Genomic DNA, 19,517 nt, shown 5'->3' on the forward strand with positions numbered 1-19,517 from the left:
ATGGTGAAACCTGTTTTAGACATATCCTGTGGTCCTCCACCACTTATGGAGAAATCAGACCCACTGGCCACAGTTATAACAGGGACTAAGTATATGGATACAGCCAACTATACTTGTCTTCCTGGATATGAGATTAGAGCTGGAAGAAATACTATCACCTGTCAAAGCAATAGTTCATGGACAAATCCATCAACATGTGATGGTAAGACAATTTTATTTCTTCTATAAAATTAGTGAAAGTTATTTTATCAATGTGGTAAAACGAGGTTTATTGTAGTTAGTAGTATCTATGATGTTTTGTCCATTTGATGATCTATTAACTAAGACAGCAGTTAGGCGCCATCAAAAATGATACTCAATCTCTGCAACTCAATGCAAGGGTTATTATGTAAAAAACTAAACAAGATTATATATTAATAATCTGTGCATATAGATTCATACTTAAATTACTAATGTAAACTTTCAGAATATCTACTCACAAATACATGTAGTTTATGTGCTGCAGTACTCTCAGTTGCAACTTTGTATCTATATATATATATATATATATATATATATATATATATATATATATATATATATATATATATATATATATATATATATATATATATATATATAGATAGATACTTGAATAATATTCTAAGTAGTACTATTTTCCCATTTTATCTTTTATTTAAATTTTTCTAAAGTCTCATTGCCAAAAGTGAACTCTTTTTTAATCATTTTCTTTATACGTGGTGGCTTTCTTTTTTTACTAACACTCTTCGTGGGTGAGCTAAAAACTGCCTGTTTTCAGACAGAATATTGTAGAAACTATTTAAACTTATACAGCAAAAAAAGAACAGAAACTAAGCTATTCAATGGTATAAAGGACTTTAAAAGCAGACAAACGGCTGCTGAGGTACGGACATTTGAAGGATTCCCATTATAACTTTATATACTAGTAACTCATGAGTAGCCACGTTGTGAACTTGTTACTAACCAAAAGCGCCACCTATATGTCCTGTTTGAGTATTATATGTATCCTGTTCTGAGCATTTTCTTGATTGGCTGTTTTCAGAAATACTGGATTTCGGTTAGTCAATGCGGCATCTGTTTTTTTGGGTTCTAATTGGGTATCGTTTGATGATGCAGTTCAGCCAATCAGAGTAAAATGAGATGTACATAAGCATCTACATAAGCATGTACGTAAGATGTATATAAGCAGCTGCTCTGGTATAATAGAATCAGAATATCTGTCAACCTCATACAATTCCCAACACTCTCCCTACTTTAGAGGTTAGATTTAATTGGCTTTGCACTGCTCCATGCACACGGTCTAGAGTTGGTCCAAACATGGCCTCTAAATTATTTATAGAACTAAGTTAGTAAAAGTACTAGCCAGAATCTATGCTGTACCCTTGCAATAGGAATAACCCGATTATCAGCGGATGGATTGTCTCCCTCATCACTAAGCTAGTTTTATTGAGCCATGAGCCGGCAAGCTTTACTTAATGATTGGCAAACTGTGGCTGGAGAGGCCCTTTTGCAATAGAACTTAGTGTTAGACCGTGGCTGGAGCAGCCCATGTGGTAACAAGTATAGTGGGCAGAATCAAGGCCCTTGCTCGTAGGCCAAACTCTGGCAAGACTTAATCGGTCTACCAAGAGATTGTGGTTAAGTGAACAAGATACAAAGTTACCTATTTAGCTTTAGACCAAGACTATGCTCAAATTTCTACAGACATATTCTACTTGTTGCGATTGAGCCTGTAATCCATAACATTATGGCCTACTATGGTTTTCTAAAAATAGTCTGCTACCTAAGACCTGCTGCTCATAACGTGCTGCCTGTAACCTGTGACTAACTACATTGGGATGCTGGTTATAACCTACTTCCTATGACCTAATAGTTCTGGCGTGCTACTTATGCCATTCAATCTATGAACTGCTACCTATGATGCACTATTTTTCCACATACACACCGACATGTTTGCGCACATGCATGCACACACGCTTTTGCATTCACATGCTCAATGACAAACATTTTTGAATATCAATTCAAAATGATTTGTTTTAGTGATAACCAAGTTGATTATAAGTATTTGGTTTGGTTTAAGCTGTCGACTGTGGGAAACTACCAAAAGTAGAAAATGGTCTGCCGCTTAACCACTATGGTGACACAAAATTTGAGTCGATCGTTACCTATACATGCATTGGTCCAGAATACCAAATGCTTGGCTCTGAGCTTGTACGATGTACTGAGGATGGATCTTGGTCAGCCCTACCACTTTGCTACAGTAAGACCAGTCTCCATATTATTTCTATAAGAATATTTTACGTCGGTATTCTTTGATTAAACTAACATACTGAAAAATCTGTACCAAGTTGCTACAGTCAGACCTTCCTTCATGTTCTGTCTATGATGATATTTTACTTTGATGTGTTTTTTTGAATATCATACTGAAAAATCTGGCATACAAGTCTACCTGGCACATATGTTGTGTTCTAAAGTACGGTTTAAGAAGTCTGTTTTACACATGTACCTGACATATAAGCCAGGTTCATTTGTTTCCTCAAGTCATTTGAATGCTGAAAGTTTAGTTGACATCAGATGCGGCGATGCGTAGTTGAAAAAAACTTGTTCTGTAACTACAGAGCGCGATGTCCAGGGCCGGCAAAGCCAATTTAGCCACTAATGCCACAGCCTGACCAAATGTTAGTATCCCACTAGGAGACTCTGCCACTGGTGAGCTCGCTCGACATACCGAGTTACACAAAAAAATATGGAAAACAATAAAGAAAGCGGCGGAGCCGATGCTTCTACTGCGTGTGATGATCTCCTACCGCATGCGGAGCCTATCCCGTGCAGTAGGAGCCTGTCACAGAAAAATCCCCATGCTTTTTTGTGCCATCGGCAATATGTACAACAACGGATGAGAGAACGAGAAACGACAATTTTAGAAAAAAGCAACAAGTCGGGAAAAACAGTGCTTCGATATTGTATTAGCCCTCCTAACCATTTGCACGAAGTTGCGATTTTTAATAATATGTACAATTTTAACCGAAAATCTATGGCACAACACATACTTCTGCCAGAAGTAGTGATTCATGTACAGGAAAATGACCAGATAGACAATAGTAGATGTGTCAAATAGATTACCGAATATTGGCAGATACTACAAAAAACATTAACTTTGAAAAAATTCTGTATTCCAAAAGAGAAACTTTGCCATGACAATATGAATGGTTAAGAATGGGACGTTGCGGTTGGTTCATTTCTTGTTGTGTAGGACTGGTGGTATTTTATTATATTATAAAAAAAATCTTTATATATCATATTATGTAATTTTGATTTGCAATGGTTGCTGGAAAGTAAATTTTACTAGAATTTGTGTCATAGAAATGTGATTGCCATACAAGCCGAAGATGGAATTTCAAGCTTGAAGTTTGGTGTTCAATATGTAACTTATTTCTCAGAATCTAGCGTACAATGTTATTAATAAACTGATGCCATGTTGATAACACTCGATACATCGGTTAAATAGGTATGCAATGTTTTAGTAAAATATATATACTGATAATTTTCCCAAAGTTAACAAAAAATAAATAAACAATAATTTTAGTAATTAAATGTTATGAACTTTTGCCATTTCAGTGTATTTTGTGTATTTGTGTGTTTGATTCATCAATTTTTTGTACTGTGAAATAGGTGAAGTGGATATTTCCATGAATATTGCTACCAATTGCTGATTGCTACTAATTGCTGCAAATTAGGTTGTTATCAAAGTTGAGGTGAAGGCAGAAATTGCAATTAAATTAATAATTATTTAGTAGTTCAAAACTGCTTTAACAAATACTTTAGTTAAATTTTGGTGTGTGAACTTGCACTCATAATTGAATTAACGAATTATTTTCTGATTAAATTTAAATAAGGATTAAATTAACAACTAGTTTGAAGTTGAATTGTTATAATAATTAAATAAAAAATTGAACTGTGGTATAATACCAATTAATTATTATTTAACAAATTGGGCTAAAAATAAGTGCATCTATACTCAAATTATTTAATTAAATTTTGCATAAAATTGAATTTTGCATGAAATTCCCAAATTGGTTTCTTAAATTATCACTATAACAGTTAAAATAGTTAAGTATTTTTGATGAAAAACTAAATTTTACATGAAATTATTCAATTAGCTTAGAAGTTAGAAGCCAAAAGTAAGGCCAAAAATGAATGATAAGTTGAGCAAAAAATGATGCGTAAATCTTTTAAGGGCTTATAATAACCCAAGTTCATTTAAGTTAAGTTTAAAGCTCACGCTCAGTTACATTGTGTCACAAAAGTGTAGCGAACTGAAGGTTTTTCTGAAGAGTTTCTCTGACTCCGTTTTAAACCACTATCAATTGCTGCAAATGTAAGAACTCCATAGAGTATTGTACATAGTAGTGTTACATTTTATTGCAGATTATAACTACTTGATAGATACATTTTAAATTATGGTCATAGGTTGTGAATTGGAACAATTTAAAATCCAATTTTCTCTTGTAATATCATGTTTTTGTAAAAAAGAATTTAGAGGATGGGAATGAATTAATATTTTTTAGTAATTGTTTAAAAAAGTTGGTTTGAGATACAAAATAATTCACAAAGAATCTCAGTCTCAAAACGCATTTAGCTTTTAGGTCGAGCTATGACTGTACTCGACATACTGTAGGTAAAAGATTGTAATGAGATTTTATCTTTGCATTATAATTGTTACAAAATATATTACCATCTCTTTTAGCATCAGCCAACACCTGTGGTCAGCCGGTAATGGGCTTATCTGGTACTTTGACATCTCCAAACTATCCTGCTGACTACAGAAACAATGATTACTGTGAGACAGAGATTGCTATGCCTGGGGCCATCAGTATTACACTTACAGTAGATGATATTTATTTAGAGTCCTGCTGTGACTATCTACGTGTAAGGCCTTTAATATTCTACTTGAACACAGCTTTTTAGTTTTTGTATAATTCAAAATGTGTGTAAGTTTTTTACTAAGTATAACATTTTGATGAAAATGTATTTCTGGCATAAGCTATCTGCAGCTTTATAATCTCTTTTGACCAAAAGTTTGTTGCTGGAGATTCTTACTTTGCTATTTTTCATGAAATTCTTTACTATGAGAAGAGCTGTTTCCATTCGTTTGTTTGTCTTTTTGTTCAAACTCAAATTTATGGTGGTAGAAAAAATGCATTGTACATGTATATGATTTTAGTTTGGGTGTTTCCTTTTGAACTTACCAACTGCAACACTCAGTCACATTGCCACTTCATGGAATCATTAAGCCCGCACTCATTAGGCCTTACTCACGATGATTTTTTACTGTGTACGTGTTTTCCAAGCGTTTTAGTCAACGCTATATTATTAAAGTTTTGTGAAATGTCATAAGTTTAAGTAAATATGCTTAAATTGTACTCTAAATTTTAAATCGCATTCACTAAAAATTTACTTCCAATTTTTAGGATGTTATACAGGTATTTTTTACTAAAATATACACAAATGTTACATAAAAACAATTATTATATCAGACAAATAGGAAACCAGTTTATACTTAAATAGTTAACAAAGCATGAGCAGACACTACCAAACTTTTGCATTTCTTTTCAGTTAAAACATTAAACACACACAGTAAATTATCACAGTAGTTTGTACTATGTAGTTTTCATTATTCTTCAGGTTTCGCATTTATTCAGGAAAAAAATGATTATAAGGAAGCTAACACTGCTTTGGATTTAACAGGAACTAGTTCTATTAGCCCTATTTAGTTTCAGAATTTAGTTCTATTCATAACTAAAATATCTTTACTAAGTTAAGATTAATCAGTAATTTAAAAAGAGTATTTACTCTAGATTCCTCAACAGTATAAGAGATGATTTTTTAGATTTGTTTGTTTATCCGAAAGTATATTTAGCAATTTAAATGATTATATGTAACAGAAGGAACCAGTTGAAAATAAAACTCAGCATTTCTTTTAGGTATACACAAGAAATGACACAGTTTTAAAACAGTTTGCAACACAAGAAACTCTAGAGGTACCGGGAGACTTGGTCAAGGTTACCTTCACTACAGACGGTTCAAGAGTATTGAAAGGTTTCAGCATGCGCTGGCAAGGTAATTTGTTAGGTTTCAGAGTGAGTTGTTCTATTGTGACATTCTGGTGATCATGTTATATAATACATTTTGTTTGTAGCTTTAGGCTTCAATTTAGCTAGGAAGCAGACTTGCTTCAGTAGCTGTGCATATGGATTTCTAGACGTGTCGTGTTTGTAATCAATATAATTGGGTTACCCTATCAATTACTCAAACATAATAGGCGGTGCCCAAGTTTTATTATCTAATGCAGGGGAGATCCTTTACTTTCAGTTGCTGATAACATTAGCTTTCAAACAAAGTTTAACTTTGATTAGGAAATCTTATAGTCTTTAGACTATATAATATAAAAAAAAAAAGTAATTGTCCGACACGTAAAATATAGTCACCCTTTTGTTCTCTCGGAAATCGACTCTTTTGCTTGTTTGGTTGATACGTCTGTCTGCCATGATGAAACTAATCAAAGAATCAGGAATAGGAGTAAATCTTTGTTCTACTTCTACTGAATAAAGATTAACTTTAGTGTTCAGGAGTTAAACTATATGTCTCAGGTCTTTGATTGTGAATCTTGTTGTTTTAGTGGGTTTCTAGCTACTTACTACGTTTAACAACAATATAGATTTCATTGTAAGGAATCTCTAAAAATAATTATTAATTGTCAGGCAAAATCAAATACTCATCTCATACCTTGATCAAACAGTGTGATGCAATTTTTGTAATCTGATTGCCATGGTTGATGGAGGGGTAAGTTAGGCGTAGATATTAAATTGCTTTCTTTGGGAGTTTATTCATTCTTTTGTTATGTGATTTAATTGCAAGCTCTGATGGTTGTCTAACATTTTCTAAAGCAAATTATTCAATGCTTTTAACCTAACACGGGTGTGTTATGGTTTGTGAGTTTACCGGTAATGACGATTCTCCCTTCTCTAGAATTTGAGTGTATTATAAACACGATGGATCACATAAGGGTTGCAATGAAGTGTAACTTGTACAGGTGTCATCTTATTATTTTTATATCTAACTGTTGATGGCTGGTATCTGATATAACATTTCGATTTTATATCAAGTTCCGACTTAACGCTTTTTCTGCCGTATGAGCATTTATATGAAATATATGATTGAATTCTTTATACACATCTTTGCGAACTTTCCATAATTTGCGTAGTAATTTAATTTGGTTATTCCTTGACAACACAACCAACAATTTTTAAGACTATTATGATATCGATATTGTTGTTCAACGATTTTTATAAAATTGGCCTAAATTCACGGCGCAGTTTAAAATTTTTATTTCTAAATTTTCAATTTAGCAACGTCCAATTTTTCTTTCTGATGTTCAATCTATTTAGTATTATTATGGCTTTCATAAGTACCTCTCAAGTTAGAAAACAAAGAATTAATTATGTTGCTGACATTATAGCCAAATCAGATTTTCCTGATTACACAGATAATTAAAAGAACATCACTGAAAGTGATGTTTAGTAATAGTTTTGTAAGACTAAGGAACATTGTAAAGGATCGTTCTAGCTTCGTAGCATTTGTAACTTCACAAAGCTTTAGAAATACGCAAACTATACAAATTATTGTAGATACGTTTGAGTGTTTTTGCATAGCACTATTTGCTAATATGTTGGAAAAGCAGAATATATAAAAAAGAGGTTATGGATAGAGTATAAAGTTGACAAAAATAGTATACATATCATGAAGCAAAACCTTTGGTAAAATGGCTGACAGTAGGTCTATAACTAAATGTGTACGTGGATAACAGTGAAACGGCTAAAAAAAACGAAATTTTATAGACCACTTTTTGACTATACAAAGTTAATTTTATTCCCAAATATTAAAAACATCAAAACATTATATTTCAAAGTCTTTCAAGTGTTTTGATAGTATTGGATGGATAAACATAAACTGGAAACATTTTTGTAAATTAAGCTTGCCTCAGCTAAATAAATTGTAAAAAACAATAACGTCTTGAGAGGTATTACTAATATAAAGTGTAAACTGTTGTTCTTATTAAAAGTACTTATAATTTACTGATTTTTCAACAGGTGCAACTTATTGGTGTGACAGTATTGGTTATTATACATTTTTGCTTCTCATTTGGTTGTAACCTTATTCTTAACAATTCCAATTAACTAATAAAAGAATTAAAAAGTTATTAGCTCCCAGTTACTGTGAAACCTTTCTTAAATGGATTTGTAATAAGAAAGTTCATTAAAAACTTTACTGTAACTTAAACAAAAACTTTGAATTTGATATGTTTATTTATAATAAACTTTAGTATAGGTCGAACAAAGTTTATAAATTAATTTTAGTAGACAGTGTTTATGTCATGAATTTTATTATGTATTCAAAGTTAGGTTTGTTTAATAAACAAAATAAAAAATATTTTCATAAAAAACTAAAGCTTACAATTAAACATTTTAGTACTTTGCATCTATATACTTTTCATTTACAAAAGAAAATATTTGTTATGTGGAAGTTTAGACATCTTTATTGATATTAATAGTTAAACAATAAGCTCATACATATTTTAAAAGGTTGTTATCATCAAGAATATGTGAGCTCCTGTTATTGTAGTCATAGTAAAAGTGTGAGAAGAAAATCCTGATTATGAACAGTACAATTTGCTTCACTCCTTACGCTCAGACTGCATTTATGAATGATGACTGGTTGTTTTTATTTCTTTGCTGATAGGTAACTACAATTCCTGCAGACATGAAACAGATGAGTGTGCTGAATATGCTATTTGCACTGATCCATATGACTCAAACTAATGTTTATGCAACAGCAATGGTTATGAAATGGATGGGAGCAACTGCACACGTATGTAATATCTTACACTTTTTACCTACTTGTTGGTGTTATATAATTTTCACATAGGCGTTTTAAATGTTCTTTTAGTTTTATAATACCAAAAAAGTAGTAAAGCAAGTGAGCTTATTATTCTCTTCTTTGCAATGCTATTATCTAAGTTGATAGTGAATTATACTAATGAGAAATTTTTGAGAACATGGAGGTACGTATAAATCAATATTCATCCATCGAGATTAAAGTTGGTGTGGCAATAGCAGACGACAAGCATTTCGCCAAATAAAAATAATTAGGAAGATTAATTTAGTTCATTCATGTAATTATATTATCATACTGGGCACCCTCAGAATACATTTACCCTGTTTTACAATCTTTTAATTATATGAAGTGGGACATGACGAGTCTTTTACCTCACCATAAAAATCGTTTTTTTCTATTCAAATTCAACAAAATGTGGCTGAAAGGTGGGAGTTGATAAAAAATTTTAAACGTTTCCGCTAAAGGTTAGAGTGAAAACAAAAGACCAAAGCTGATAAATGATGTAAATTTTAGTGATAAAAAGTTGAAACTCATCAAGATACTTGAAAATACATACTAAAGCTTAGCTCTAATTTTGCCTAAAGTCTATGTTATACGTATGTATAACATAACCGTACACGTTTACGTTTATGTATTACTGGTATTACCAGTAATACATACTAAGCTGGTATTACTGGGACACATAACCTGGCAAAGTACTCTTTATTTTGTAGTTTCAGTAAAATTTATTTTACAATTCTCATAATATACATATTATGATCAAATCTCTTTGTATAGTTATTCAGCACAATTGCATGCATATGTTAGCGCTAGTGGGTAGATAACACAGAGTTTGTTGTCATAGTACTCTAGTCAACTACAGACTCGACTGAAATATATGCACTTTGTGTGAACCATTATTACCTACATATTAGCATAACCTTGTACAATAGTATGTTTTAACCTTACACAGATATGTGTATTTGTGATCCTACGACTAAACACGAGCGAAGCGATTGTTGGGAGATTTATGATAAATGCATATGTGCGCACAACTCCTGAAAAATTATCCGTTAACTGCCATAACCAAACCTTTGTACCGAAATCTCTTCAACAAAGTTAACCATTTTTGCGTAGAGTCGTTCAAGTATAATAATGATACAAAACACATATAAATCTATTTTAATATGTTACCAAGTCTTTGAAAGGCTACCGCAAAATCCTAAAACTAACCCATCTGATCGGATGACACATAAATCATAAATAGATATAAATAAATAGACAGATTAAATCAGCCTAAAATCAAAATAGAAACTTGAGAAGCCTTTTTTAATCAAAATTAAGACCGGCCAACAAAACGCCAATAAGGCTGTGCGACAGATAGTATAACCATTAAGTCGTCCAAACTTCACAAGAAAAACGTGCACATTTCACCAGTCTGGAATTGTTCAACTGCCAAAGATTTCTGTAATTAACTTAGAAGTACTGAAAAGTGATTGTTTCTTTTTTTGCAGATTTTATTATTGGCGATAATGATTTGATTTTATAAAAAAATTATTATAATATTTAATTATAACAATAATCATTAGAATTTACAACAACGAATCATATAATGATTGCATTGTCTAATTGCCAAAGGTTTTTTCAATTAACGTAGACCGTTAGAGGCGTAGTCCGATTTACAGGTACAAAAATGTAGTACACCGTTTATCATCCTTTTTTCTATGTCCAATTGCCGAAGGTTTCTTTAAATTATCTAGAACATTAGCCAGTTTTCTCTACATCTCATCTTATCTACAGGCTAGGGCCGAACTACAATGCCCTTTGTGACAAGAATATTTCTTTATTTTACTCCAGTTTTCAGAAAACTTCCAGACGCATTAATGCTAATGCTTGCTTTCTGTTACATATTGCTGTCAAAACCATTATACATTCACACAACTAACTTTCAACTTTCCAACACAACTTTCAAGCTGTGTATATTACACAGCAGCTTGCCATTTTACTTTTAACATTGCGTTTCAGAGATATAATAAACATATTTCATTATTGCTGATGTTAGTTAAGTTATGTACAGTAGGTTAGGCCTACAGCTTGAATTAATATTTATTTTTTTGTTGTAAAACATAGGTTTGAAATAGTAGTAGATTAGGTCTGATTTTTATACAATATTTTGTTTTGCATAATTGACCTTTTGAATTTCATTTCAAAAAAACTTGACAACTATCATGGACATACAACCTCCCAGAACCCTGGCCGTCTACGTGTCTCCCAATTATTATGGAAGAGGAGAAATAGAAGGTCCTCACAGCAACCATCAACATCAAATGCTAATTTTCATCAATACGCTACTCAAAATAATAACAATAACTCATCTGATTCAGAGAATTATTTAGTAGATGTTGTAGGCAAAGCCTACAACATCTAACTAAAGAATTCTACTTTTGTAGAATTCTGACCTTTTGTAACTAATTTTTCAACAACCAGCAGTACCCTTTCTTTTTTCCATTATCTATTTGGTCATGTGCTGTATGACAGGGAATTTTCTAGTAAGTAATCAAACAATGAGATCATCAAAAACGTTCTAAGTGGAATAAGTATTATTTGCTAACATATTAGTGTTGGAAATCTTTTCTATCGAATAACTAAACTGATGAAACCTGTTTTAGGGGTATCCTGTGGCCCTCCACCACTTATTGAGAAATCAGATGCTCAGGCCACAGTTATAACCGGGACTAAGTATATGGATACAATTATCTATACTTGTCTTTCTGGATATGAGATTAGAGCTGGAAGGGACCCTACCATCTGTCAAAGCAATCGAACATGGACAAATCCTCCAACATGCAATGGTTAGATAACTTATTCTTGTTCATAAAATATGTAAATTGAAAGTTTTCATCAAGGTGGGAAAACACAAGGTTCTCTACAGTTATTAGCAGCTATCACTTTAGCTTGGATAGTAATCTACTACCTAGCTCATCAGTAGCTCAGTCTCTGCAACTCATTGCAAAGATTATTATCAAGTAAATGACTAGCCGACTTTACATATAAATAATCTGTGCATTCGGCTTCATACTGAAATGATGGATATAAACATCCATAATAGCTATTTACAAATACGAGTGTGTGATGAGCAGCAGTATTCTTAGTTGCAATTTATTCCAAAAAATGTTTACTTGTCAACAGTCGTCATTTCAAGCTAGTCTGTGGTTATCAATTGATTACATGTAAAACTTTACCAACAATTTTTTTAAGTTTCACAGGTAAAATGATAATTTAGAAATTAGGATGCCGTTCATTTACATTTGACCTACATGTACATATGACATGTAATTTGTGACATGCTAATTATGACTTTCTATTTTTTGCCTACTTATGGTATCTACAGATATTCTGCTACCTAAGACCTGCTGCTTATTACCTGCCTCTTGTAACCTGTTACCTTTGACTAACTCCATTTAATTTGCTGCTTGTAACCTACTATGACCTACTAGTTGTGGCGTACAACCTTTGACCTTTCACCTATGAACTACTACTTCTGATGTGCTATTTTCGGCATACACATACATGCATTTACACACCAACAGTGTGCACACACATGTACACACATGTGTGCACACGCAATCACACCCATATTTGTGAAAATCATTTCAAAATGATTAGTTTTTGTGATAAGCATGTTGATTATGAATACTCGATTGATTTAAGCTGTGGACTGCGGAAATCTACCAGAAGTAGAAAATGGACAACCATCCAGTCTCTCTGGCAACACCACATTTGGGTCCATCCTTACCTATGAATGCATTGGGCTAGAGTATCGCATGCTCGGCTCTGAATTTGTACGATGTACTGAGGATGGATCATGGTCAGCCCTACCACTTTGCTACAGTAAGAATGCCTCTATTTTTTGTCTTTAAACATCCTATTACCCAGATATGTCGGTTTATTTCATTTAAAAGTAAAGATCAAGCAGAAATAAAAAATTAGCTTAGCTAGTCACAGAGCTGAGCAGCTGTTTAGCAATTTGTTAATTCATTTAGATATAATTAAATACAAGGCAAATGTTAAAGTCAATGAAGGAGGTGAGGGCTGAAAAGTGATTTGAAGTAATTAAAATGTGTATTTGTTAGTTACCAGGTTAGTTGAGAAAGAGTTCCATTCTGTGAAACCTGAAACATAACCCGAATATGAGCTGACACGGAATAGGTAAGTGCACATTGTACAACCAACAAAGAATGACGCGTGTTATATGTAAACAATGAAATTGTGTTATTAAATATAGTCAATTGTTTTTATTAATTTAGCATACATTGTAATTAATATATTGATGGTACAAAGGTAACAGTTCATATAGTTGTTAAAGTAGGTATTCAATTTTGTGATCTGATAGAAACTGATGCTTTGCTGATTCCTAACCAGAATACAAAGTGAAACCAATAATTGTAGTATTTCTAAAGTATAACTTTTACTCATTCTGTTGAATAGAGGAAAAATATATAAATTATTTCATTTCGTCATTAAGTAAAATAATAGTGAGGTTTTACTCTACAAACAACAGTAAAAGAGCGACATAAGTTCAAACCCAACTTTATGTCTTTTAAACAATGTTTAAAATTAAACACAAAACATTATTTAATAACATATTTCAAAATTAATATAAATGATTTTATGAAAACGTGGCCTTGGAATTCAAGAAACCACATTTAAAATTACTTTCTACGCAATCAACTTTGTCTGGTGTGATTGTTAAATCTTTTTACTTACTGAACTTAAACAGTTTTATTATACTGTCTGGTCATATTCCAACCGCGTTGATTTAGATCAGTTTTTTACTGAAACCCAAAATGTTTAATAAAGACTATAATAATATAATTGAGTCTTCTGGTTAGATTTCAAATGTTTAATGCAACATTAAAACATTATTGATGCAATATTTCTGGTGTTAACTCCTGCATATAAATGTTACGCATTTTATAGAATAAAAATTCATACTAATATATAGTTGGTTTAAAATTAACTAAGAATATTTATTGATCGTGTTTAAATTAAAGCCTTTGACTTTTATTCAGGTTTTTTTTTAAACTCAATAACTTTTGAAAGTCCACTTACAAATTTGGGGCAACTCACAACATAGACTAAATGCACTAAATTCGTTTTTATGTAGAAGTTTGAGACAAATTTTCAATTTACATGTAGTATTGTTTTAGTAGTAGTTGCCAGTGTAAAAATAGTGATTTTTATTGCCTACTATTGGTCATATAGTAGTTTTATTACAAGCAAGATTTAAAACTTGTAAGCTTCACTTCACTGATTTTTGAGTAATTTTTAAAATTTAATTGTCCATCTTTAATTACAGAAGTAAATTGTGGACCTCCACCAGTAGTGCTAAACTCGAAGAGACATGAATCAGGACACGAACACAATGATACAGTTGATTATGTTTGTCATGATGGATATATGATGGAAGGAGAAAACTCTGTAAGCTGCCAAAGCACAGGCTACTGGACAGTACCGCCAGAGTGCAAAGGTAAATGTCTGAACAAAGTAAAATTTATTCAATAATCTTTTTTCAGAACAAATTATAGTTTTGCGATTTTGATTTTGCATGCAAACTTTACAAGGTCTCTCTGATATTACCTTTCATAAAGCATTTGTAAAACAATTTAAAATATACTGCCGATTTTGATTTTGATTTTGTTGAAAGCATTTTTTAAGTTTCATAGTTAAAATAATAATTTAGAATTTAGGATGCCGTTCATTCACATTCGACATACATGTACATATGACATGTTGTTTGTGACATGCTAGTTATGACTTTTTATCTATTGCCTACTTTGGGTTTCTACAGATAGTCTGCTACCTAAGACCTGCTGCTTATTACCTGCCTCCTGTAACCTGTTATCTTTGACTAACTATATTTGATTTGCTGCTTGTAACCTACTATGCCATACTAGTTGTGGCGTACAACCTTTGACCTTTCACCTATGAACTACTACTTCTGATGTGCTATTTTCGGCATACACATACATGCATTTACACACCGACAGTGTGCACACACGTGTGCGCACACGCAAGCACACCCACATTTATGAAAATAATTTCAAAATCATTTGTTTCTGTGATAAACATGTTGATTATGAATACTCGATTGATTTAAGCTGTGGACTGCGGAAAGCCACCAGAAGTAGAAAAAGGACAACCATCCAGTCTCTATGGCAACACCACATTTGGGTCCATCCTTACCTATGAATGCATTGGTCTAGAGTATCGCATGCTTGGCTCTGAATTTGTTCGATGTACTGAGGATGGATCATGGTCAGCCCTACCACTTTGCTACAGTAAGAATGCCTCTATTTTTTGTCTATAAACATCCTATTACCCAAATATGTCGGTTTATTTCATTTAAAAGTAATGATCAAGCAGAAATAAAAAATTAGTTCAGTTAGTCACAGAGCTGAGCAGCTGTTTAGCAATTTGTTAATTCATTTAGATATAATCAAATACAAGGCAAATGTTAAAGTCAATGAAGGAGGTGAGGGCTGAAAAGTGATTTGAAGTAATTAAAATGTGTATTTGTTAGTTACCAGGTTTGTTGAAAAGGAGTTCCATTCTGTGAAACCTGAAACATAACCCTTATAAGAGCTGACACGGAATGGGCAAGTGCACATTGTACAACCCACAAAGAATGACACGTGTTATATGTAAACTATGAAATTGTGTTATTAAATATAATCAATTGTTTTTATTAATTTAGCATACATTATAATTAATATATTGATGGTACAAAGGTAACGGTTCATATAGTTGTTAAAGTAGGTATTCAACTTTGTGATCTGATAGAAGCTGATGCTTTGCCGATTCTTAACCAGAATACAAAGAGAAACCAATAATTGTAGTATTTCAAAAGTATAGCTTTTACTCATTCTGTTAAATAGATGAAAAGTATATAAATTATTTAATTTCATCATTAAGTAAAATACTAATAAAATTTTACTCTACAAACAACAGTGAAAGAGCGACATAAATTTAAACTCAACTTTATGTCCTTTAAATAATGTTTAAAATTGAACATAAAAAATTATTTAATAACTTTGTTCAAAATTAATATAAATGTTTTTATGAAAACTCGGCCTTCAATTCAATAAACCTCACTCAAAATTACTTTATACACAGTCATCTCTGTATGGGGTGATATTAGATGTATTTGCTGACTGAAATTAAACAGTTTTATTTTACTGTTTGGTCACATTCCAACGGCATTGAATCAGATCAATTTTTATTGAAATGCAAAATGTTTAATAGAGACTATAATATAATTGAGTCTCCTGGTTAAATTTGAAATGTTTAATGCAACATTAAAACATTATTGATGCAATATTTCTGGTGTTAACTTCTGCATATAGATGTTACATATTTTTATAGAATAAAAATTCATACTAATATATGGTTAGTTTAAATTAAATTTGGAATATTTCGTGATGGTGTTTGAATTAAAGCCTTTTGACTTTTATTCAGCTTTTTTGAAACTCATTTATTCCTAAAAGTCTGCTAAAAAACTTGGTTCAAATCACAATATAGACTAAACGCACTAAATTCTGTAGAACTTTGAGACACATGTTTCATTTAGTATTGTTTTATCAGTAGTTGCCAGGGTAAAAGTAGTGATTTTTATTACCTACTATTGGTCATATAGTAGTCTTATCACAAACAAGATTTAAAACTTCAAAACTTAACTTCACTGATTTCTGAGTAATTTTTTTAAAAATTTAATTGTCTATCTTTAATTACAGAAGTAAATTGTGGACCTCCACCAGTGGTGCTAAACTCAGTGAGAAATGTATCAGGACATGAACTCAATGATACAGCTGATTATGTTTGTCATGATGGATATATGATGGAAGGAGACAACTCCGTAAGCTGCCAAAACACAGGCTACTGGACAGTACCACCGGAGTGCATAGGTAAAAGTCTAAACAAGATACAATTTATGTCATAATCTTCTTTGAGAACTAATTATAGTTTTGTAATTTTGCTTTTTCATGTAATTTACAATAATTACATGTAATTTCTACAAGGCCTATCTGATATTATTTTTATAACCTCTTTTTAAAACAATTTCAAAGAAATTATGCAGATTTTAATTTATAACTGGTTGATGGTCAAAAGCATTCTTTAGCATTTTTGAAAAAAAACGTTTGTAATAAAGGTTTTGACTATTTTACGCCTTCATTAATGTTCAGCATACAAATAGTTTTTATTTTTCCTGTTTCTAATTTCTGTGCCATTCAAAACCGTGTTATCTAATGATGGTTTGAGCTCATTCGAAAAAATTATTTTATTTGAAATTTCGACGAATATTTGTTAGCAGTGAAAATGTGTTTTTATTGTTTAGTATAAGTCAGTGTTTATGGAAGCTTAAATTGTTTATTTTGCGTGTTGTAATATCTCCATGTATCAAGTTTCTGTAAGCTGTATTCAGAACATCTCATTTTAATAGGTTCTCTGTCTAATGATTTGAAGTTTTTAGAAAGTTGCGAAACCTACTGCAGTTAATATAATGCTTTAATCACTCTAGAAGCAGTAACAGGGCAAAATTACTTCAAATAAAAAGTAATTTTTTATTTCAGAAGAATAAATAATGAGATAAAGTTCTCTTCTAAACATTGATCTAACAGAAGTACATTTTAATAACTGTTTTAATAAAATATGTGTTAAAATACATATTTTAATCGCTGATGGTCTATGTTCCATTGTTGTTGCAATATCTTGTGATTGGCCTAAAATCCCTTTCAATGCTGAGTTAAAGTTTTTCAACCCAGCATAAGGTTTAGCTAATAATTACTTTAGCTATTTTGGAATTTGGTAAAGCTTTCTAAGCAAAAATGTGTTTTTAGCAAACATAAAGACAATTTCATAAAGACAATTTCAGGACTTTTTTTCAAAAATCACAGGAACTAATGCGTGCTGAGAATGTTTTGCTGTGAACTGACATAAATCAATTCTATTAAAACTAACTTCATGTAAATAAACATGTTTAATTAGCTCATTTACTCCTAGTTCTGTACCATCGGAGCATGCCAACATTAGGCGGTACGTACTTACAGAACTATTGAAACTACCGTAACATCATGCTAACTTTTGATTTTAAAGAGGTCAAGTCAGATGGTCAACCAACCCAACCTATCAACCTGGTTGTTCTGATTTTCTTCACATCTGGAGTTCTGTTGGCTTGCATCATCATCATCGTAGTCTTACTCTACTTAATCTTTGGAAAGTGGTAAATACTTTTTTATAGTAGACAAAGATTTTCTTGCAATGCAGTGTTGTTAAGAAACCATTGATCATTGTTACTGCAAATTCTGTGAATTGTAATTCAAGAATACAATAACAAAGTGACTTCGATCTAATTATTTTTATATCACTGCTCAAGAGTAACTAAATAGTTGTTACTTAGATTTACTCAATATGTTTTACCTATAAAATAGCTTATTGTACTTTTTATTTAATCTGTTTAGTTTTATAGATAAATTATTATCTAGCATTACCATGAAGAGTAGTAGTTCTCTTGAAAAAATTACTGAAAATTATCAGGACCCCGAAAGCACACTATTTATGTTCTAGGAAGAGAACGAATCCCAACACAACTACAGTACACAATGCCCTTTATGATCCAGTTGTACAAGAAGATTCCACTCCTGCTTCCCAAAGCAAAAGTGAATAGTTTATGCTGTTTGAATAAGTAGCACAAAGAGAAAATTTAGAGAGACAATATGAGCGGCTTGTATAATCTTAGTTTTATCAGAAATGGCTCTAAGTTATTCTTTTTAGTGCTGTGCAATCAAGTAAGAAAAAGCAATCAATTCAAGTTTTACCAAAAGTTTATAATATTTTTCAGTGTGATGAACAAAATATTCCAGAGCAATGAGTAATAAATCACATTCATATTTCAGCAGGAAGACCATGTTCATGCATCATAATGATCCCGCTCTTGTTAGGTATCTGCTTACTCTGACTATAATCACACACTGATAGTTCTTAGTTATGACTACCTATCAGTACAAAGTCAATTGCATATAATATTGTACAATTACGATAACCATTGGAAGCTTTGTATTAGTTAGCTGTTTGAGTAAACTTATCTATGTGTAACTGTAGTTTGATGGTTGAATGTTATATTTATGACTCTTAGTAAAATGCTTTAGATACAGTTGTGAACCAACTAATTTTGAGACAGCAGAGTTATATTATAAAATAAAAATTAAAAATTTCTAAAATATGTGTAGCTTTTTTAGTTCAGTTCTATCTGTTTAGAATTTATTTATTGATACAGCTCTACGACTATAATTATTTTTTGCAGCTGCTCCCGGAATAATGTTGCTGCCAGAAATTAAATTGACACGTGTAATTTAACTAGGCTAGCACATCTAAAGTTGTGTCCCACAAAGTTTCCACAAGCGTTTCCGAGTTGCATATTATGAATTAATTTTTAACTACAGAACTAAAAAGTAAACCACGCTAGTACTACTGATTAATCATTTTGATTTATTGCCTTTAAAACT

The 19,517-nt window shown here is 31.7% G+C and overlaps 1 protein-coding gene across 1 annotated transcript; it reads left to right on the forward strand.

Annotated features, from left to right (window-relative positions):
* On the forward strand, window positions 1–18,679 carry LOC137388347 (sushi, von Willebrand factor type A, EGF and pentraxin domain-containing protein 1-like). Its single transcript, XM_068074834.1, has 13 exons — window positions 1–202; window positions 2,102–2,281; window positions 4,769–4,950; window positions 6,006–6,141; window positions 11,625–11,807; window positions 12,667–12,846; window positions 12,999–13,040; window positions 14,315–14,485; window positions 15,117–15,296; window positions 15,449–15,490; window positions 16,749–16,919; window positions 18,109–18,235; window positions 18,580–18,679. Exons 1-13 carry the CDS (start codon window positions 1–3, stop codon window positions 18,677–18,679), a joined length of 1,896 nt encoding a protein of 631 aa, XP_067930935.1.
* Window positions 18,680–19,517: the final 838 nt, after the last annotated feature.

The sequence above is a fragment of the Watersipora subatra genome, chromosome 2 (assembly GCF_963576615.1).
Source record: "Watersipora subatra chromosome 2, tzWatSuba1.1, whole genome shotgun sequence".
In the NCBI taxonomy this organism is placed as follows: Eukaryota; Metazoa; Bryozoa; class Gymnolaemata; order Cheilostomatida; family Watersiporidae; genus Watersipora; species Watersipora subatra.

Coding starts and splice junctions, on each gene's coding strand:
- LOC137388347 (XM_068074834.1), top strand. CDS start 1: ATGGTGAAACCTGTTTTAGACATATCCTGTGGTCCTCCACCACTTATG. Junction 11,808..12,666: donor AAATCCTCCAACATGCAATG/GTTAGATAACTT, acceptor GATTGATTTAAG/CTGTGGACTGCGGAAATCTA. Junction 15,491..16,748: donor TGTTAAAGTCAATGAAGGAG/GTGAGGGCTGAA, acceptor CTTTAATTACAG/AAGTAAATTGTGGACCTCCA.